Source organism: Patagioenas fasciata, chromosome 2 (genome assembly GCF_037038585.1).
Source record: "Patagioenas fasciata isolate bPatFas1 chromosome 2, bPatFas1.hap1, whole genome shotgun sequence".
Classification (NCBI taxonomy): Eukaryota; Metazoa; Chordata; class Aves; order Columbiformes; family Columbidae; genus Patagioenas; species Patagioenas fasciata.
The window spans coordinates 95,771,309-95,794,883 of record NC_092521.1 but is presented as its reverse complement, the minus strand read 5'-3'; the positions used below and the strand labels follow the sequence as shown (position 1 = coordinate 95,794,883).

Below are 23,575 nucleotides of genomic sequence, written 5' to 3'. Positions count from 1 at the left end.
ATGCCATGGGATCTAAATAAGATGTACAGACATAGAAGTCTTCCTTTAGGTAAGATGATTTGGTATGGCAGTATATTACCCATTCCACCTTCGCTCTTCTGACCTTGGTAAAAATAATTAATTTAGGTCACAACTAAATGGCAGCTTTTTACTGAGATACAGCAGGAGTGAAGATAATATTTGAAAGCAACACGCAGCAGAATAATAAACCAAAATATTTTTTATGTTAGTGAGTAAATAACCATTAACTGGCCCAAGTTAGAAGGAACTTTTTCAATAAGCAGACTAATCTGAATTGTCTAAAGCAGTTTTTTGTATTTACTTTTCGAATGTTAACGTAAGCCACTGCATCTAAATGCAATAATACTTACTGACCCTTCTGTTCCCAAAGCAATCAGAGAGATAAAACCAACAGAAGCACATACAGAACAAATGAGCTCAACAGTAATAACTGATTAAGACATTTTCTCACATACACATCTCTAATGTACACAATGCAATTGCCATAATTTTTACACCCTTCTGGATGAGAAAGTGAATCAAACATTCTTCTCCTCCAGAAGCATAAAACCATCATGACAGCATGGCAATGCATCTAACAAGAATTATGACAATCTTTCCAACTCCTTCACTGCTACACTAATTACCAATACATGGGCTTACACATTATTTAAAAACAAATAAAACATTAAAATCCAAAAATATACATTTTTAAGAATGTCTTTTCTATTTTGGTAAAATCTTTCTTTAAATCTCACCTGAAAGGAAAAAAAAAGTAGTCTCATAAAGGTTTCTAATATTTCCAGTGACAAGGACTCTTTGCTGTCTCCAATGTATTCCTACAAAACATGGCAGTTGGGCAGCTCCTTTTAGTTGATAAAATAACCAGGAGTTGCTATTTCTCGTAATCTGTCTGAAACAGATACAAATGGTTCTAAGAGCTTCATAGGAAGCACAGCTTCAGGACAGAATAATTTTATCTTACGCCATAAGCCTGCAATGCAGTTCACATAAAAACTGGCATAAAAGTGAGCTTCTGACAGTGCTTCCTAAAGGACATAGTGCACTGCCTTGGGAATGCAAGAATTTCCATAGGAGACGGGAGGGATACAAGGAGGTTGCTGCAATCAGAAACAGGACATCCTGGGTAGTAGGGTGAAGAGAAGAAGAATTGCGCTCGATTGAGAAGAGGACAAGAAACGAAACAGCATAGTTTAAAGCTCACATACATGCAACCGATTGCAGCAGGACTAACTTGAGAAAACAGGGCTGGAATCCAGACTTCATACAATGCTGGTACCCTGATCAGTGGAGTTAAACACAAACAAACAAAGAAAATATCGAAAATCCAGAGATAAGCACACAGAAAAACAATCCCCCCAAAACACCAAGCTTTAAAATATATTGTAGAAAACACCTGGGACTGATGAATCTACTTGGGAACTAGTACTCAACACTATGACAAAAGACAAAAAATTGATCTGTTTGAACTGAAATAAAGTTGCTCTATTTAACAGGCTGAAAATCAGTTCCCATAGTCACCATAAGCTACATTTCAAAGACTTAATGTTGACCTAGAGCACTTTCTTTTCAAGAGACTTGAACTACATGAGCTTCTAGCCTAAGCTGTACAATGACTACAATAAAATCACTTTTTGTTACATGCTTAAAATAACCACAGTTTCTAGAGTTTGTGTTCATCTCCGTTTTCATCCGTATTTTGTCAAAACACGGGAAATACTGTTTTGTTGTGTTTACACAAAACCACTCACTCCTTGGAAATAATTTTTCTGTTAAAGAGATCCCTGAGCCCCCCATTTGATTCTTTCAGTAGCTGGCATCACAGTAAAGACCCCAAACACTACAGAGAGGATGACAGAAAATGAGTTCCAAATAGATATAACAAATCACACTCACATTCAGTTAACCAGCTGTTCGTTCTCCAAGTATCTACATTGCCAAATGTCCTCCTAGTAATGAGCCAGCAGTTAATTTCTTACGTAAATAAATACAATGGTAATGATCAACGAGAAATTACCTGCATTTTTCCTGTTTTGTCTAGATCTGACCAAATGTAATCAGCTTATAATTATGTTAAGTAGTTTGCTTAGCGCTCTATTTATAGAACTGATTAGATGCTGCTAAGCAGAGTAGGCAACAGTTCAACACTTTATTTTGACATTGAAAGCAGAGGTCAGGGGAGGGGGAGCGAGGATGTTAGGGAGAACAAACAAAACTCAAAACTTTTGATAGATTACTGTATTTTAGGGGTAATAATCTGTTGCTTATATGCACATTCTAAATTTGTGTGTCATATGGTTAAATAGCACATATTTAGAATTTCAAAATTACTACTATGAAGTGTTTCATTACTTAAATAGGGCCAAACAAGCGAATATTCAGTCATACTGGCTCCTATCTCTTCCTAGAGAGAGAGAAAATAGTGTTGTGCTGCTCAGGAAAGAGAAAATCCAGGTTGCAGGGTAATGACAAGAGGACTGCTGAGGCCCTGGCTTGAGGCTAAACTAAATGAACAGGATGGGAAAAACTGAATGACATGACATGAGAAATCACTGGATGTGACAGATAACACGGTAAGAAGCTGACAAAAGCTACAGATAGCACTATGAGGGATGGTTGGGTTTCACAGCTGGTTAGAGGGGAGCTAAGTTAGAAACAGCCCATCTTCACAGAAAAATGAAGAGGGACCTTTAAGGTATCAGGGACCTTCTGGGAGGCAGAACTTGCAACGCCAGCAGTACTTTAGTAACTGTATCTGTAATGCCACAGAAAGACAAGATTTCCTAGAAAATGGTATCAGAAATACCAAACTTGACTACCAAGACCAATAGGGAAAAAGTAACTAGGGATGGATTGCTTATGTATGAGGAGACTGGAATTAAAAAAAAAAAAAAAAAAAGGCACAAGGGTGGCAAAAAGGTCAAGAAAGAAGAAAACAGACCACCTATGCAAAATGTGACTAGGGCTGTCTGGTGCAGCCCTGCCCTTGATCACCACATCCTAATTAGGACTGTAAACCAAAGCAGTTGTTCTGACCATACCACATGAGTCAAACTTCATTCCACAATCAAGAGAAGTAGGGAAGGTGCCAGTGCACTTTCCCTGGCTAAAAGGAGGACACTTGGTTTGACAGATTAAGCAACCTGGTCATTCCCATGTCAGTGCTGCCTCTAGGTCTGTCAGCATCTACATCTACTCACCATTCCCTAATGCAGGTCTGTCAGAGACCATCTTTGACAAATTGCTTCAATTTAACTCCTCATTTCCTCATTTATTTAATGGACTTAACACTGCTTTTCTTATCTCCTTCAGTAAGGTTATTTTTGGCACCATCAGTAACAAAACCAAGAAAGTCAAGACGTAAGTTATTTAAGCTCTAAACATTTATCCCTTGCTACTTTATCTTTTAGATAAACTTGTCTTTGCAAGCAAGAGAATCGCAGGAGAGTAATACCTAACATACAGAGTAAAAGGCGCTCATAGTACAGGATAAGATCGAACTAAGAAGATAGAAGAAAAACAGAGTTCTTAACTTTACCCTTTACAATACATGAGAAACAGAGAAATTTTTTTTAAAGGGTGACTAAAATAAACAATGACTTATCACTGCTTATTAATAAGAGCCCTTACCCCAATTGTTTTTAAAGAATAATAAGCATGATTTCATCTTAACAACAATGTAGAGATAATTTTCCAAATACACACACTCTTTGTTATCACCAATAGTTAGACCAACACTAAATGAATCTATTACAAATTTGCAGCTTCCTGTCAAAGATTATTGTTTCTTTAGAAGATGAAAATAAAAGGGATTATATTACATTACACACGGGGCAGAGGGAGGGGGGGATCACAAAAGGCTTATATTTTATGCTTATTTATAGCATTTTTTTATATACCTTTTTGTCTTCTTGTAGTTTTCCAGCTGTAATGTCTGCATACATTTGTATCTTTCCAACTCACACTGTTCACATAAGTCCTCAAGACATAACAGATGATTCTCCATTTCTTCAAAGTTTGCCTCTAGCTGGGCTGTAAGAAATACTTACATGAATATCAATTTGTATCAATAGAAGGACAGCTCACCTGAACAGAAACAGGAATTCATAATGGCAAATAATTAACATGGTAATAATTACACATATATAAACAGCTCAGAAAGATAAACAAATCTCTAGTCCATATCACAGAGTAAAGAGTGACAGCAGAGCCACATTAAGGGAGATCTTGCTGAAGTTCCCTTTGTAGTAAGACGCTGAACCACTATACTTGTCCCAGCATCTTGGTCTCACAGGCTTGTTGTCTGTACTTCAGGAAAAGCAACATCCAGAACCCATAATTCAATTTTTCTTCTTGGGCACACTGTCAGTTTACCCCTTCCTGCCTGATACCAATGTGAGGAACAAAACTGTGCTGACCAATGGCAGTACTAATTTTAAATTATTCAAATGACATGAAGGTGAATAATACCGGGAGAATTTCAATGCTTACATGACCTCATGATGATATAAAAGAATACAGACTTTTAAAGTTTATTCTGAAGACATACAAATCTCTAGGTACAGCTATTTTACATATCCATGCACTTAAAAACACACAAAACCTCTTCATCTCCTCCTCAATCTTAATTGTTCAGAGTCTCAAGTTAGAAGAGATCATGCCTATGAAAAGCCCTGAGAAACCTGATATTTTGTCATAGCTTACCCTGTTTTGAGTAAAAATTTAGACTAGAGAACTCCTGAGATCTCTTCTGACCTGAATTATCCATGTGAATCTTGTATCAAAAGATTACCCTCCCTGTGGGCGATTAATACCGAACTCAATTACTCTCCTCAGGATCCCAAACTGGAAAAACTATTTTCCCAAATTCTAACCAGCTAGTCACTCTGGGATGGAATTGTATGAATACAGGGCTACTATTTCTGCTTTTGTCAGGAATTTTCCTATAGCAGAGGGAAGGTAAATTGCAGAAGGAAGGATAAATAACATTTTTAGAGACAACAACAAGCAAAGAATAGAAGGGATTTTTCAGTTCAGAGACAGATACACTAATCTGTTGCAGTGTATGAACTTGATTGTTGATGCAAAGAACTACACAGATGATGGAATGAAAGAGCAGAAAACCTAAAGCAATCCTGAGTTTTGGCAAACAGCTGTATTTCACCTTTGCCTGTAACGGACAGAAGCAATCTCACAAAGCAAGACAATAACAAATCCAAGGTAGAAAAAAGTGATTTGAAGTTAATGTGTTTTGAATGCTCAAAAGAAGGAAACAGCAACCTGAAGGCATCAGTCAGATCTTATATTCTGGTTTGGCTATTCTACTTGGAGCCTATCTTGAAGTATATAAAATTTCAACCTTCTTAGCCATCACTCAATTAGAAATTGTTATCCTAGTGGTCCCCCTAGCAAACCAAAAGTTAAGACCTTGTAAAAAAATTTCCTACCATGCATAGTCATATATTCAGCTCCAACTACTTAATAAGATTTTTTTGGTCCCTCGCAAGCAAGGTACTGCTCCACAAGTGTCAGAAGGGGAAACATGAACCACACAATCAACAAAGATTTTCTTAAAGTATTTATCTGTATACAGAGCACTGGATGGAGGGGGAAGCAGGGGGAGGGGGCAGAGTGAGGTAAAGGCCGTTGACAATGTGGAAACAAGTTCGAGAGGAAAAAAAAGGTCTTCAGTTCTACAGATTGTGAGGTGGAACGTGCATTGTTTACCACACACTCAACTTCCTCTCACAAAATCCAGATGTATTCAAAGGGCAATATCATGACTACAATTATGACTGGCAGTCTCTTGTTGCTTAAAAAATGGACTTTTCTGAGTGCATTAAAATCCGACTGTCTGTATTATGCTAAATTGCTTTTCAGAATGATTGCTCACTTATTCATTTGCAAAATTCACAAACACAGCAGGGCTCAAGATAATTTAGTAAGGTAGCTATCAACCAGTGTTTTTTTCCCACTTAAAAAAAACCCCACTGCCTGCTTTGCTATACTTACTATTGAAATAATATTAAAAGACAACAACAAAGAACAGGAAAATAAGGATGAATAAAAGTGAATTCAAGAGAACAACTGATTCCTAGCACTAGTATTTGAGCAGCCTCTAGTGGGAATTGCAGAAAACACTGTGCTCCTGAAGAACAGCAATGAACAGTCAGGATCTCTCCAGAAGACAACAATCTTGCTTTGCTGCAACACAGGTTTCAGAATTTTTCCTGCTGAAGGGAAAATTTGCTTTTTACAAAAAAGAAGTTGAAGACTAGCTCCACAGCAATAGCACCAGACACAGTTGTGAATTAACATATCTCCTACCCAAATGAGAATGTATGCACTATGCATCGAATGAAAGTTCCAAACAAAGCTATATATTTAATCAATGTGAAACTGAAGAGCTGATCAAAAAGTTATGGCTTATCCATATTCACGGATAAATAAGCTCATACTTTAAAAAAGGTATTTAGCAAAAATATGAAATCTAGAAATTAATTTCCAGTTTATAGTCCACAGTGGCACAATGAATGGATATGCCCAGAAAACCAGAGAATGTTCTAAAGAATACCTGCAAGATCACTACTTCTTTTCCAGCTCCTCCAGAAATCCCACAAGCAAGTGGTCAGGCAACAATCACCATCTCACTCCAAAACAGCATTGCTATGAAGGAGAAAAACATCTCCTCCTTTTAACCTGTTAAGGAGGCTGGAAAACATTATTGTACCTTTAGATTACAAATTCTCCTGTACAGTAATATGGCACACTTGGTAAAAAACATATTTTTTATTGGATAGCTGAAAAAATAACTTGTTCTTTAGGTCACTTCATTCCAATTATATTAGTTTGGCCTGTGTTTCTTACACTACGACAGGTATGGCACCATTATGAGTTTTAGTTCTTAGAATTAAATTTTTAAGTGTGTTAATAATGTTTGATCAGATGAAACTAGATTTAATTATCTTCCAACAGTGTACACTGTTTTTCTTAGTTTACCAGCTGCTCAGGTATTAAAATATTTATGTAGGACTCAACAATCACAAAAACCAATTTTGTACCTGAAAACATTTTCATTTTAAAGTTTAGCTTCTTTAAATTTACCACTTTTTGTTTTTGTAAGCTGAAACCTAGCTTACCTGTAGATCTGCAGTAGTACAAAAATTGTTAGAAAACCTAAATCATAGCTGTATGTCAGAAAATATTATTGTTTTCAATTATTCCTACAATAACTTAACATACAGCTTTCCTGCACTGTCTCAGCCACCAAAAGAACAGAAATCACCAAGGAGTATTAAAGACATTTTTATGGAGATTCTTCATTTTCTGACTGAAAGGCATAAAGACAGAAAACAAAGAGGATGGAAACAATTAGATTTAAAAAAAAAAAAAATCTCTATGTCAGGCACGGACATAGAGTACTAAAAGCTTAAAATGAGAAATAAAAGAAACCTATACAGGAAAATCTCAATTCAGCTGCAACACTTGAAAAAAAAATCTTTACATCATTACAGTTCTACTAGCTCTCAATTTTGATTTTTTTTTAAAGAAAATACCTTAAACCCAGCTAGTATCATACCATCTACATGAAGCTGAAGCATCTTCTTTGCTGAAGCTACATTGCAAGTATACCAGGATCTCTTTCCTTCTGTATTCAAGCCACAGACATTTCCAAGTTTACAACATCAAACTATATGCCTTTTATACATATATCTCTCTGCCTTGTACAACAACTCTCCCCACTTTCTGCCCTGGAGCCTATGAAAGACAAACACTCTCTATTGAACATAGGTATCTTTACATTCAATTATTCAAATTCCCTGATTTTACATACACCTCCTCAACATTTTCCCTGATTTTCTCAGTAAAAGGTAAATGTTGTTTCATCTCAGACAATGAAAACCACGAAAGCAAGAAAAGTAACAGCAGTTTTTAAACAACTAGTCAACCAGTTAGAAAAAATGGTTCATATTCATAATATTATTTTCTTTAAACATTTTCCCAACTGCAAATCATTACTTACTTATAATAGAAAGTTTTTACAGCTCTCAAAACTTTTTTTTAAAAAAAAAAAAAAAGGAAAAACTGGATTTGGATCAAAGTTTCTGCACATTGATTTGCCAAAATCAAAATCGATATCTGAGCAAAATGCCTCTCCTCAAACCTGAAGCATATTTCATATTTAGACAAGTATGTCAGATATCAGCAAGCAGATATTTTCTACAACATCTCAAATAAAAATTGGCTCAAGTGATGATTCAAATTCTGTCCTTTTCACTTTTACATGAGAGTAATTTTTTCTTCAAAGTTTTCAACGGCAGCTACAAGACATTGTGTAATATGATAAATTTATCAAATGAAGACAGACATTTTACTCAAAGGGAGGCATGACTGATAATGTGAGTACCCGTGTTAAAGAACTTTATTTATAAAAGTGCTAACGAATATGTGTCTTGTGATGCACCGCAAAAGCTGAAGAATCTGTGACTCATACCAGTTTTAAGTAGGTCACTTAAAATGCTCATTTCCATTATCTGAAATTTCTTCTATCAAAAGCAGCCAGGTTGCCTACCTACTTTCAAAATGAAAACGTTGATAGATTTATTAGAAGCATATCATGTCACAACACAGAACTATTACTTTTCTGAAATGATGAAGATTAGGCAAATTACATCTTGGATGTACAACTCAGGACACAGTAGTTTATATTTCTATAGTCACTTTTTTTTTTTTTAACAGAGTATTTCACTGATTTAAAATTCACAGACACAGTGGAAAAGTGAAAACAGTTTACATTTACAAAAAGCAGATAGTTCAGAGTTATAAAACTAAAAACAGTGAAGAGAATATCACAGTAAATGTCTAGTAAATCACTTCCAGAAGTGTAGATACTGAATTTGGTACAAATTAAGACTTTTCACTTCAAATAGACTCTGCAAGACTTATCAGGGGAAAACAAAACAAAAACAACAACCACAAACAAAACCAAAACAAACAAAAAACCCCAAAGAAAACATTAAAAACCCAAAACAAACACAGAAAACGTGAAAGACCACAACCACCTCCAAAAAACTCAGAGTGGTTAGGAGGAACTAATAAAAACTTTTAGGTAAACTACTTGAAATCTGACACCTCAGGTTAGGCTAGAAGATATGGTTCAAATCTCACAACCTTAGCAGTAGATTTCAAAATTCATTAGCTTCCCTATGCAGACTGGTTAATGCTTACTTAAATCCTGCTTATGCAATATAAAAAAAAATCCAGAGACACAGCCTTCTCCAAGCAATTCTACAGTCTGAGTGAGATTAATTCTGGTTCATAAAACTGTAACATTAGGAATGGGAAGGTAACTCAAATTCATCAGGATTTATAACATTTGCAGCTATGAACTATAAAGACAATTCCATTTGTTTTTTATTATATTGTTTACCTTTGGTCTACCAGTGGACTGCATCACTTTGTGCACAATGATATTAAAATCAGTATTTTAAAAAAATCATTATTTGAATTGACCTTTTTTTAGAAAATAATTGAACTTTCCAAAGAGTCAACATTAAATTGTTACAACACATGATAAAGTCCTATTAAACAAGGTGGTATAAGATAAATGTAATAAAAAATGAAATCTATTCCTTGGTTCAGAAAGAAATAGCAAAGTTATTACAGCCTACCTAATAACAAAAGCTGATTTGTGCATATCCACTGACCACAGAAGAATGAGAAAGTAGCCTTTGAACACAGAAAAGAACCCTCCTTTTCTTCACATCAGATGCCACCACACAAATCCAGCCAACCTCACAAAAAACAAGAGCTGCAATTACATGAAGAATTTCTGCATACTTCCCAGCTGGTGCAAGAATAGTACAAGCAGAGTTCCTGGGGAACTTAGCCACCAAAATCCATGCACAGGCAGCAGTTTTTCCAAAACTTTAATTTGATGAAACTTGAATAGCTTTTCATGGAGGCAGCAAGAGGCCTACTGTTGACAGACAAGCTTTCTACTTGTCAAACGCTGCATCACCATTTCAAGTCTCAGGAACACCAGAGCTTTTCAAAGACTATGAGGCCAGAACATTTTTTCCTAATTTCGCTTTCAGCAGTGGATCAGCTGTTTTGTATGAGAGGTTTCCAGATGTAGTCCACTGAAGTGTTTATATTTTAATCTTTTAAATTAAATCAACAGGCTAACATTTGATAAAGTTATCAACACTGGAATCTATCTAAAACATGAGGCATTTGGTAACCTTAATATATAGCATTGCTAGTTGCACCTATGAAAACACCAGGTACCACTTCAGAAGAGCTTAACCCTGTACACTAACTTAAACTATGGAAGCTAGCTTTGGAACCAACAATTACTCTCTTGAAAGTGTCCCAAACCAGGTAAATTTCTGCCTCCACCCAACAAACCATGATTTAAAATGACCTATTATCTAAAATGACGCAGACTCAAGCAAAGAGTAGCAACTACATACACAAATGTTCACACTACTTACAAATATTTAGGAATTTTAAAAGACCACAAGAATGTAATTTTTCAGTTGTTCACACCAAGATATGCAGTTGTCACAGGTTCTTGTTTTTTGTTTGTGGGGTTTTTTGTTTGGTTGGGTTTTTTTCCAAATAATAACACATACAAAATTTTGACTGCTGGGAGAGCAACCACTGCTAATTTTGCTCTTTTACAAAACCTGTTTGTTTAAGAACTACTGATTTACAATAGAAAGGATGCATTTGGAAAGCAAAATTAAATTTTATAATTGCAAATTTCACAACAGCTGAACTTCAGTCTAATCCTGTGTACTGACTTGAATACTTGTTTTATCTATAAAACCTTACCTAGACTTGCAGTGAGGCATTCCAGATCTGCTAAAAACCCAGGTATTTGTTGGAGCTGATCCTGTAGTTCCACCAGTGTATTCCTTTTCTTTTCCCAATGTGCAGAAAGCATCACCACTTCACTATCCACCAGCTGAAACAAACAGGTTATTTGATTTACTTGCAAATTTATGTACCTCTTTATAAGCATCTTGACTAAGTTTTAGAACTGATGTGCCTGCAAGCGTAAGGTGAGTATAGCAACCATATAGCATTGCCACTTGTGTACTTCTCAAGTAAATATACAACATCCTCAAGAAAGCCCCTGTAGTATGAAATATTTATATCAAAAAGCATTGATCAAAACAAGATAGAAAGTTATTTCTCAATATACTAATAAATTCAGGAAATATTTTATGGATTTTTAACAACTGTAAATAACATGCATCTGGAATTTTGTCAGCAGTGTACACTGGTACACAATAGCAACATTGCAGTGCTGCAATGTAAGGCTTACTTAGATCAGTAACTTAGTCTAATGCTGCTAGTCATACCAATTTAATCTTAACAACTGAAAACTCCACACATTCAAAATACTCTAGATAATGAAATAAAGGGAATTCCATTTTTTTAAAAGTTGCCTTTATAATAATCCTGTTCTTCTGCTCTTGTGATAAACTTAACTGCAGTAATTGCCAGTCTTTATGAACACACTTCTACCCTTGTTCAATTTTTGTTGTTTGATTCTTCCTAACTGATTAGACAATGGTATAACGAGAACAGGATACACTTCTTAAATATTTTATTTACATAGGTCACATTCTATAAAAATAGCCAGATCAAGAGATCTTAGGTAACAAATGTTTCCCTTATATATGATACTTGAGATGATTCAATTACAGTTTCCCTGCTCTTAGTTCCATTACGAATTCTTCTTCTAGCACACAAACGCAGCCCTTGGCTGTATCTGCATTCAGAATTATTCAGTTTTGGTAGAATTCAGTTGCAGAAGCTGAAAGTCAGAGAAACGGGCAAAGAAAGCTGTCAAAGATTTACATTCCTACCCACTTCAGGCAGATTCTTTTAGACGAATGACAAGTTCTCGCACTTCCAAATTCCTCCAGCTACCTGTCCCTGTCAAAAAGTCATCCTGTTTTACCAGACAAGGTTTGAAAACTTATTCCAAAGCCCAGTGAATAATAAAACACTTCAGAAGACCAACATCCTCATTTAAATGAAGTCTGGTTTTGAGAATGAGATATGGGATTTATATCATTTAAACAGTAAAACAAATCCACACCATGAGATGGAGGCAGACACCATTAAAAACCATTTCATCCCACAGATAATTGAATACAGTTAAAATTACAATCATCTAAAAGCAGTATTTTTAGGACAATTTTGTAGATGGAAGTGGTAGTTAGCATCTATAACTTAACTTGGTAAGACTGCAGATAGTAATTATAGCTCAAAATTTTAACTTTCCTTTCTCGTTTATAAGCAACAGAGCAGGAACAGCTTATCTGCTACTGGCCAGAACCAGAAATAGGATACTGGACAAGTGAACCTTTAGGTGAGATATACTGCAGTCATTCTTATTTTACTGAACACTGTATTTTCTACTTTTATTAAAAAAAAAAAGAAAAAAAAGGAAGAAGGAAGAAGGAAGAAGGAAGAAGGAAGAAGGAAGAAGGAAGAAGGAAGAAGGAAGAAGGAAGAAGGAAGAAGGAAGAAGGAAGAAGGAAGAAGGAAGAAGGAAGAAGGAAGAAGGAAGAAGGAAGAAGGAAACAAAGAAACAAAAACCCACAAGCAATACATTTTTTTTATTCTTCCAAAAGTAAACATCCCAATTTCATGGAAGATTTCAAAGTCTCTTGGGAAGTTTTTCATTCTAATTTTCCTAAGCAGCCATAATACAAGAGATTAAGGTTACATTGGTTTTACATATACAAAACCTCACATAGTTTTCAGAACTACAACTTTCAAAACAATCACAAGTATTACAAAATTGTAAGCAAGTCATTTAAAGTATCTCCTGAAAAAATTATCATTAGCAGTAAAACACACTAATCTGGCAGAGAGAACTTAATCTCTAATAACTGAAGGTTTTCACTAGAACATGTGGAAAAGGTGGGTCATACTATTAGGCAAGAGAAAGAAGAATGTAATATCTTTTTTACCCTAAATATACCTCTTCAAAACACATAAAGCAGTGAGCTTTTTAGCATTGCAAAAAGATACAGACAAGACAGCTACAGAAACCAGAAGAGTCAGGGACGATGCAAGCGGCCAAAGCAAAGGTGTCAGCCAGGACAGAGAACGGCACAGCTCAGTCCTGTTCTGTGTTCTGGCCACCTGGCTTACCCTGGCTGCTCCTTTGTCTGCCCCTTAAACAGGGCTTGAACTTGAAAGTCTGGCACAGAGCAATCTATTGCTAGCATGTACTGCACGTTTTCTTTCCCTTCATTCCAGAAATAAACCATATGACTTGACACTTTACTTCCAGGCCAGGAAAATTAAACGAAGTTAGGAGAAAGCACAGACATTTCCTGGATCTTTTCAGCCAGACAACCAAATCTTGCTTTTTCCTGCCCACTAGGAGAGGGCAGCAAACACTGTCAGTGCAACAGCCCTAGCCTGATACTAACCACCAACATGCCTGAACCCCAAATATATTCTATACTCTCCCAGAGCCTCACTTTTAAAGAGTTACAGCAGTAAGATGCAACATCATTTTTGCAGTTGTTCTCATTGTATCACATTATTTAATGACTGTATTACATTATTGTTTACACTACCATTTATTGGTAATGTTAAGATGTCTTAAGTAGCCTCAAAATAATAATCCTAACTAACTCAAAATCTTTCAAATAATGGCAGAAGAATGCAAAAAACAACAACCTGAACTTCTGGATATGTCTTATTTTTTACCATCACTTTCTTGATTGCAATTACCTGAACACAGGAAAGAAAACAAAAAAGTCTGGGTGTCAGCAGATCAGTTGAAAAGTACTTCAAAAGCACCATGCTCTCATGCATGATGTTTGTTATGGTAATTGAAATATCAGAAAGTAAACATGAGAATGAACTTCACATACTTCTTGTTAGACGATATCTTGTGATCACAGAGAATTTATTATTTTTTACAATATCTATAATTAGTACTTTAAGAATATTAATTGTATGCTGAGTACCATTAAATCTGGAAGAGCTGCGAGAAACAAGAGGAACTGGACACTGATCCATTCCATCAGCTGCCTGTCAATCACCCTCTTGAAACCAGAGTAAAAAACAATGCAACTTCACATTTTTCCCAAGCAGCAATACAGAGCATTACTTTTTCATTATCCTAGTTCTACTGGATCCAGCTGAGATGGAGTTAACCTTCTTCATAGCAGCCCATATGGTGCTATGTCTTGGATTTCTGACCAAAAGAGTGTTGATAACACACCAGTATTTTGGATATTGCTGAACAATGCTTAGATGGTGTCAAGTTGTTCTCTCTTCCCCACTCATCCCTGTTCTCACTGCAGCAAGTAGGTTGGTCAAGAAGTTCAGAGGTGACACAGATGGAGCAATTGACCACTGGCCAAAGGGATAGTTCATATCATGTAACATCATGCTCAACAATAAAAAACAAGAGTTTGGTCTTCCAAGGTAACCAGTGCTCTGAGACTGGCTGGGCATTGGTCTGACTGTGGGAGGTTGTGAGTGACTGCTTTTGCACTGCTTGTTTTTCCTCCATCCTTCAACTGTCCTTATCTTGAACCATGAGTTTTCTCATTTTTGTTCTTCCTGTTCTCTCCTCTGTCCCACTGGTGGAGGAGTGAACAAGGCTGTGTGGGTGCTTAACTAGTGGTCAGGGTCAACCCAGTATGCTGATACTAAAAATTTTAGTTTAAAATTATTTACACATTTTAAGCTATTTCAGGTGTGACATTGTTATCTCTTCTTACCTCTCCAGCTTTTGCACAATCTTTGGCTCCTTTGTGAAGGGCAGCCCAAGCATCTTCATATCTGAAGAAAGATAAATGATTATTCTTACTGTGTTCCCCTTACAAAGGAAGAGGATTTAATTGATGCCACTGTGCTTACATTTACAGAGACTAGCAGAAATCACAGTTTAAAATTCTGTACAATTCTTTCTGGTATTGACTGTTCTACCAAGACAAATATACAGTAAGAAATAATTTCTTTCAAAGAAAAACTGATTCATGTTTTTTAACCTGCTAGTGTATATTAAGAGGTAAATGGACCCACAGATATTTAGAAGACTACACGTAAAAGCCTTAAGCACTACTTGGAAGCCAATTTCGTTAAGAAAATGAAAAAAATTGCACTCACACTCCCCCAACCAAAGAAATAGATTTTTTTTTAAAATATAAATATATAAAGGAAATTTATAATGGAGGTAGCTTCTGTTACTCAGAAAAATGTGATTAAATACACATAGAACACTCTTTCTTATCACAGCAATGACAGACACACTGTCTCTATTATAGCAGAATGAAATCATAACAAATCTGGAAAAGTTATAAAACATCAAATTAAAATCACAGGCTGGGCCTCAGTGCTGGTCTCCTTCATCCCTGTGCATTAGACCACAAACTAAAGTCGTCTTTCACATATTGCTTTTAGTCCAGAACTTTTGTTTCATTAACATGACAGCATTAAGGATTGGGCAAGCTTTAAATGTATTTATCATTCGGTAGTCAGCCCCGCTCTCATAAGTGTAGAACATTAAAAAACCTATTAGCAACACATTGATTTTTCTCTCATTTCCTTAACCTAATAAAGTTATTTCTGAAATTATAGGAAGCAGATGCTAACAAAGAAATGGAAGGTCATACCTGCTAAGTAATTCCAGTCCAGCAGAAAACTCTGGCAAAGACTGAACGGTTCTGTAAGAGAAATTTTAAATATACAAATGTTAATAGAAGACCGTTATAAAAAAATGCATGCACAGACACCTGCGTTTGACAGATCTGCTGAGCACAGAAATATGCCCTACTGTTAACCTTCACAAACATTTTGTCAATTCTGGTTTAAAGTGCATTACACAGGGTATCTTAAAAGAATATCCCTAAGCTAGGGTTGGGGTTTTTTCCCCTTGTTATTTTATGGTAGGCCATTCTTAACTCTTTTTGACTATGTTCATTAAAAACAACTTTTATGAGGTAATTTTTTAGTGACAGTTAACAAACATGCAAGGTGATCATTGTTTTAATTTGAAACAGTGGACAGAAACATTGTGAAAATAAGACCACTACATAAGTTCTTTGTCTCTCAATAAAGAAACTGCACTTAATATATTCTACTTTAAAAATAAATACTAAGCTAAACAACCTTTGCCAGTTTAATACTCTAATGATCTCCTATTGGATCTATACATTTTCATTAATAACAGCTTGAAATATGAAAGTTAAGGAAAACTAACAATGCAGCACTTTTAAGGATATATGACCTGAAGATCTCAATGTCATGCAAGATTTGCCTCTCGGATGATGACCAGAACAGACCGTTTTGCACTGTCATCCAAACAATTTGAATGGAAAAAACCCAAATACCATAAATGAATTTTTTTTTTCCTTAAATCAAGAGAAAAGCAATAGAATCAGTGAGGTAGAAAGGGACCTCAGGTGATACCTAGTGCAACACCCTGTTCCAAGCAGCAGCAGCTATGGGATCAGACCAGCTTGCTCAGGGCTTTGCCCAATTGCAAGTTGAAAACCTCTAAGGACAGAAATTTCACAGGGTCTGTGGGAAACTTCTTCCACTGCTTCACTGTCCTCATAAGGAAAAAGTTTTTCCTCATAGTCTTTTCCTGTCAGAACATCTCGTTTCAACTCACGCCTATCATCTTTTGTGTACCCATCACACATCAATCTCCTTGATAATCTCTTCATAGGTAAAGACATGCTGCTGTCAGGTCTCCCCAAAGCCATCTCTTCTCGAGGCTGAACAAGCCCCTGTCTCAGTCTCTCCTCAAACACAGAGTTCCAGCCCCAAACATCTTGGTGGCCCTCCACTGAACTTGCTCCAGCTTATCAGTGTCTTTCTCACATTAGAGGCCCAAGCTGGAATAGTTACATGTGGTCTAAGGAGTGCTGAGTGCAGGGGATAGTCACCTCTCTCAATCCTTCTGCCTGTGGTCCTGTTCACACAGACCAAAAAGCTGTTGGCCTTCCTTGCTGCCAGGTATGTTGCTGCTCACATTCAGCTTGCTGTGTGCCAAGATCCCCAGAGTCTTTTCAGCAAAGCTGCTTCCCAGAGAGTCAGTCAACTCCAGCCTGCATTGTTGCAAGGGATACTTTCTCCTCAGGGAAAGACTTTGGATTTGTACCTCTTAAATTTCTTGAAGTACCTCTTGGCCCATATGTTCCTATGGGCTTTTATGGGTTGAGCTTCCCAAACTGATCTTCGTCTACTACTGGTCAGTCTCTTCCTTGAGCCCTCTCATTAAGCACAGAGAACTGGGAGACCTTGTCTGTTAGGACTGAAGCAATGAAGGCACTGAGTACCTCAACAACATCTACATTTGCTGTCACTAAATCATCCAACCCATTCATCAACAACCCTGTATTTTCTTTGTTCAGCCTTTTATTACCAATGTAGGGCTAGAAGCTCTTTTTCTTGTCCTTACCAACTCTTGTAAATGTCAATTCTCAATGCGTTTTTCTTTTCCTGAGACTATTACTGCATGCCAAGGAAGTTATAAAGAGGGTATCAATAAGTTATCCCTGACACCCTCCAGAACTCTTATTGACTGCAGCCTGCTGTGCTGTCCTTTCAGCAGATGTCAAGGAAGTTAAAGGCCCTCACAAGAATGGGAGTTTAATGATACAGAGTTGTTAGAAAAGATATCACTCACTCCCTGATTTGATGATCAGTAACAAACTCTCATCACAACACCACTCTTAGCAGCCTCTCCTCCGCTCCCCACCCACAAATTCTTAGACATCCTTATAATCAAGCTAACCTATGCTTGTCCCAGAACTTTATCAGCAAAGCAGAAGTCACACTGGCATTCCCCCATTTGTGATGATCCAACTGGTTCACTCAGTGCTTTTCTCAAAGTAATGGATATTTACAGTAGACCAGGTGAATAAAAATATTATAGACCGGAAATGTACAGAGAAGGCAGCTGCCTAATATAGTTTTATTCAAACCTTCATCCATTCTTAGTTTAGGTTTTGTGTCTTGCCAATACAACCAGTCTTCTGTTAAAACACCTTTACATCCGAACATCAAGCTCCAGAATTGAATACAATGTTTTTCAGATGCCTTATTTTTTGTTCAGAGCTTGTTTTAAAACTAATTTGTGTCTACACTGTGTTTTAGTAAGAACATGCTTTACACCAAAGCATATCTGAGTTTATTTGAAGAAGCAACATTCACAGACATTAAATAGTCTTTCCCCATAGTTCACAGAGGTAGAAGGAATGAACAATACATGAAAATGCAGGGGATAAAAACAACCCAAACCATCACACACCACAATTCTTAAATCTTCTTGACACAGATAATTGAAATACTCCATTATACTTATATTTTCCACAATAAAAAGGCTCAAATTTACATTCTTGCACTAATAAAACTGAATTAAAAATTTAGTACATGAGATTCAGAGATTGTAAATTACATTTCAGTGTACTGCAACCTGAATCTTGTATACAGTGCTACAATAACATTGAATATTCACATAAAGAGTCATTTATAAACGGATTGATTGCCATAACAAATTATTTAGGCCTATCAATGAAGGTTCTATTAAGCAAACTATTTCCTCAACATTAGGGTTAAGCTTTTCTGTTGTCAGAAGAATACTCTGTAAAATTATATGCAAATGTACTTATAACTTGCTCATATATGTAAGCAACTTTCAATGCTATACATTAAGATGTTCAGAAGTACCTCTGCTTGCTTTTTTTTGCTTCTCTTGATTTGTCGCCCAAAGTCTTCAACCTATAAATCAAAACACAAAACCATCAGACATTTCCAACACTAAAACCAGATAACAACTTGTTTGAACATACAATGTGCTAATTCCAGTCTATTACAGTTCATTTTATTTCACAAATAAATCAAATTTCACTTAGTTTTGTGGAAACTTCATACAAAATTATTTCTGCTGACACTGCTTCTAAATGTTTAGATTTTTCTACAAGTGCATCAAACAATTGTGTATGAAAAGTCTGCTTCCTTAGCAGACAAGTATTAAAGATCTGCATAGAAATAACCAATAAAATCCTGAAGAACACCCTTTACAAGACGGCACATGTGCCAAGGGAAAATACGGCTGTCACACAGAGACATTTGTACCCACTTGTCATGTCTGCCAACATAAAACTCACATGAGCACAACTTTTCTACTGCCAACTATCAGCATCTCCAGCAGCATCACCACAGCGCCCTCCTACTGAGCATATCTGAGGTTTATTTCACCTACAACTACTTTCAAACTGACTAGTATCTTGCTCCCCCAAAAAACACCACAGACAAACAAACCAACCAAACCTCCAACCAACAACATCTCACCCCCACAACTCTTTTCCAGTCTACACTTCTTCAGACAACCTGTATGTGCTAGTTCAAGTTGGTATGGTAGAGTGAGAACCAAAACCTCTGGCTATTCTCTGACCACCAAGATGATCGATGTCCTCAGTCTCTATGACTTTTTGAGTCCCAGCTGTCCAGGACAGTAAGGATTAAGAAGAAATGAAGGATGCACAGACATGAGCAAGATGGAGATGAGCTATGAGCTCCAAAGGCATCCTCCAGACACAGAGATATGTAATCCAGAGTGACCCAGTTGATGTGCAGAAATAACTTTACAACCTATAAAGTCATAAAACTTTACAACTCACAAAGTTATAAAGCAGGTATGTTTACTTCGACATCGGGCGCAAGGGGGATCATTCCACCATTCATGCGCTACTTCTAACAATATGAGGTGTGTTTAAATACAGTAAGGTGTTACATATTCATAATGACCCCAGGAATGCCTATACATATTCATAACCTTTCCCCACTTACTGAGTCCCAGGTAATAATTTCCATAGTCTCCACCTTGACCCCGCCCTGTTGCACCTGCGCAGTGCCATCTGGTGGTCTTGAGGAAGGGTCTTGGGATGAAAGCTCCTTCAGCTTCATCACAGTGAACTTTCTACCTTTGGCTCATTATGTTGAATTGACTGGGACCCAAGCTGCCAAGTCGATTGAAACCAGACTGGTGCCCCCTTTTGCTGTAAATCTTTGTTATCTTGTCTCCTCAAGTTTACAGCTAGGTGCAGTAAAACTTCTTATCTTGGCATTCGATGGGGTTCTGTTTTTCTTAACATAAGTTTACATAAAGCTCTAAACTAAGCATTTATTGTGTGGCTAAGCCTTAAAGTGTTAGTTCATTAGTAGACACCCATTATATGTTTAGTTAACCCTTAAAATGTTAGTTCCCTCTATCACAGTGACTGAGAAATACTCCAGTATATACAGTCAGGCCGATTCTACCCTAGTCTTGACAACCACTCATTTCCAGAAACATTAAGAAGAAACTTCAGAGCTCTACAGTAAACTAGGTGGTTGACAAATTGAGAAAAGACCTTCTAAGAAAGATCTCTATTCCCTGTTAGAGAGCAGTTCATAACAGTCAAGCCAAGTAGCAACAACCACAGCCCACTGAGAAAGAACACCACTGTTGCAGAAGGTCCTGCAGTTTGTCTGTCTGTTCTGGCACATTCCCCAGCATGCACTCAAGCCCCTGTCAGCAGCACCCCTCTGCATACAGGGACCAAAGGGAATGCTGGGTCACAGCTACCAGTTGTCTCACTAGAATACCTGCCAGACAGTCAGAAGAAAAGGTTAAAGGATTTATCACTCGACTACACAACACTGGCTTCCTACCAGCAGTGTTCTCTACACAAAGTAGATGTAGCCTAAGCCACATCACTCAAGTTGGCAGAAGGACACAAATTACTGCCCAAGCACAAACACAACTCACTGTTCTGTTTTGTTTGTTTCTGTTTTCTTGGTGTTTTGTTGTTGGTTGCGTACTGTTTTGCTTTTTTCTCCTCCTGCAAAAGATTGCTTGCAGGTAAATATGTCAAAATCTGAGTATCACACAAAATGCACAGAAGTAGATAGCAGGCATAGTTGAGCAATGGAAAGGGGAGTTCATTTCTTTGTACACAAAAATGGCTAATAAACCTAAACTGCTCTTTCTTTAGATCACACAGTCCCAGATTTAACCTTTTTCAGCTGTACATAAACATTCCCTTCTTCCTTTGGGAGTGATATTCTTCACTCAGAAGACCTGAAAAAGCTTCCCCTTTCCAGTGTTTCAAGAAATGCAACTATTCTACTTTGCAAGCATTCATGTGTAGTTAACAAATTGGCCACAACTGGCCCAACATCCTTGACACCAGAAATACCTTATTTGAGTTTTGATCGTTTTGAGCTAAAGTCTTAAGAGCATAAAATGACTTCTATTACCACTTTGTTGGGACTGAAAATGGGTTAATCAAGAACACTATGGCATTGTGGCTGCATTGTCTAGGAAGGTAAAGGGGGAAAACCAGGACAGGTCATGGTCTTGTCTGAATCCATAGGGACACTACAGGAAAAATCCTGATGCTTTCCACAGGCTCAGCTACTATGGCTCAAGGATACAGGTTCCCAAAGGCAACAAAGAATACACTCCAGATAAAAAAAAAAAAAAAAAAGGACACTCCAAGTGCACATTAATGGAGCTGCTAGAACACAAAGATGGAAACGATGACATCAGAGACTGCTCTCACAACAAAACAAAATATTGCAGTACAATGAAGAGGGCAAATTAAGAGACCACATGGAAACATACTGAGTCCACGGCAGCAACAGAGATAGAGAGTTAAATGACCATCGGATCCAGTATCTTATGACCTTCCCATTGTCCTCTTTCATCATGTGAAAAACATCTTTTTCAAAAGAATGTTGCATTATACAGAGCCATCAAACCATGTGAAAAGTTCTAAAAATAACAGCAAAACAGAAAGCCAGCCAGAAACAAAGCAACGCCTTAGTCTGTATTCTTAAGATATTTTAATATTAAATTACTGTTTGCTAAGTTGAGACATATAACATATAAGCAATTTATCTGGTTGATTGGCAGCTTATTCTATCGGTTTCTGCAGAACATCATTATACTGGTGCAAATTAGTCATTATAAAATATTTATTGTAAGTTTCTGGACTACACAGACATCCATCACTATATATAAATATGTACCATAGGGGTATTATAACTCAGCTTCAATGTTGCCAAAGACCATGCAGTTTTTAAAAGTAATTGATTACAACATGACACTCTCCTGTGGCTCATTACAAACCAACGGGTTTGCAGCAAAGGCATGACCTTGTTCTCCAGCCATCCACTGACCTCCAGTAATACTCATTTAGACCACCTACTTCTATTAAAAATAGCATTGATACAGGGCCTATTTAAAAACAAAAACCTTGTGAGGCCATGTAGGAAGAATACCCTTCTGTATTAGAATGTAAAAAGAGAGCTGCTCTTTCTGCATATCCTGCACTTCTTTTCCCCAAGTGACAGTAACTAACCTTCTAATGAAAGAAAACTTCTCATATGTCTAACAGAGTGCAGCAATGCTCTTTAAGCAATTATGTGAACCCATAAAACCTTGAAAGGTCAGTTACTTCGTGAAAAACTCAAGCGCATTAATTGACGCAATTCGCATCTTCCTGGTGCTCTCGGAACAGCCATTTCATTCCTTCTTTTCCTTCCTTCTTTTCCTCGACCGCAGCTTCTTCCCAAACCCCGAGGCTGCTCTTCCTCTCAAGCCCCAACTGCAGCTGCCAGGGCTCTCCCGCCCGCCATGACCCGCTCCGCCGAGATGGCAAAGGAAAGGGTGGGTGAGACCCAGGGGCCAAGTTTCCAACCCGTCCCAACACCGAGCGGCAAACCATCACAACCACCCCCGAGCAACTGCGGTGGGTTAACAGCCCCGGCGAGGGATCCCACCCCACACTCTCCTCCTCTTCCTTTCCCTCCCTCCCGCTCGCCAGGCCAGTCCCCGCCCTCCCCCACCCTCCAGTCACCTGCTTCCCCCTCCCCGCCCGGCCGCGGGGCGCGAATCCGAATCCCAATCCCGCTCCCGCTCCCCCCGCCAGCCCCGCGGGCCCGGGGTGCTACTCACCCGGCGCTGAGGTCCTGCTGGACGCTCAGCAGACGCTCCCGCAGCGTCTCCAGCATTGTCCCGGCTTCCCCCGGCTGCGGAGGCCAGCGCCGGGCCGGCGGGGCGGGGCGCGGGGTGGAGCTCAGCCCGCACCTCCCACCTCAGCCCTCGGGGGCGGTGCCAGACGCGACGCGAGCATGCGACGGTTAACGGCGCACTCCCTCTTCCGGCGGTGCTTAAGGGCACAGGCTGCCTCACGGAGTTGTCTCTGAGGTGGAGTCTTGGAGGAGAGTTGGGACTTTGTACTATGTGTCCCCGGTGTCCGAGTAGAGCCGGGTAGAGGTGCGCCTGGAGGCCGAGCCGTTTACAAGGGTAGCTGTTCGAGAAACATTTGGATCGCTGATATTGCAGCATGCGGCTTTTTAAAAACCGCATCAAGCGCCTTGGCAGGTTGGGACCCTCCCCTTAATGGTTTTGACATCAGCGATAATAGTGGAAGAGTGAACTCAGGGTATCGGGCTTTGCAATAAAATCCAAAAGTATCGAAAGCAAAACTACTGCATCCCT

At 38.0% G+C, this 23,575-nt stretch overlaps 1 protein-coding gene across 3 annotated transcripts in view; it reads right to left on the bottom strand.

Moving 5' to 3' along the window:
* Window positions 1-23,148, bottom strand: part of DTNBP1 (dystrobrevin binding protein 1) — a 72,695-nt gene extending 49,547 nt beyond the window's left edge. The window contains exons 1-7 of one of the 3 annotated variants that reach the window (XM_071804597.1): window positions 23,030-23,136; window positions 22,530-22,716; window positions 18,754-18,804; window positions 15,690-15,740; window positions 14,796-14,856; window positions 10,861-10,993; window positions 3,921-4,053 (exon numbers count right to left, since the gene is read on the bottom strand). In XM_071804597.1, coding sequence (XP_071660698.1) covers window positions 3,921-4,053; window positions 10,861-10,993; window positions 14,796-14,856; window positions 15,690-15,740; window positions 18,754-18,804; window positions 22,530-22,570 — 470 coding nt within the window. In that variant the 5' untranslated portion in view covers window positions 22,571-22,716; window positions 23,030-23,136. Of the gene's footprint in view, window positions 1-3,920; window positions 4,054-10,860; window positions 10,994-14,795; window positions 14,857-15,689; window positions 15,741-18,753; window positions 18,805-22,529; window positions 22,717-23,029 lie in introns of all 3 variants that reach the window. The other 2 variants (XM_065832131.2, XM_071804598.1) reach the window with 2 other exon arrangements.
* Between the last annotated feature and the right edge of the window lie 427 nt (window positions 23,149-23,575).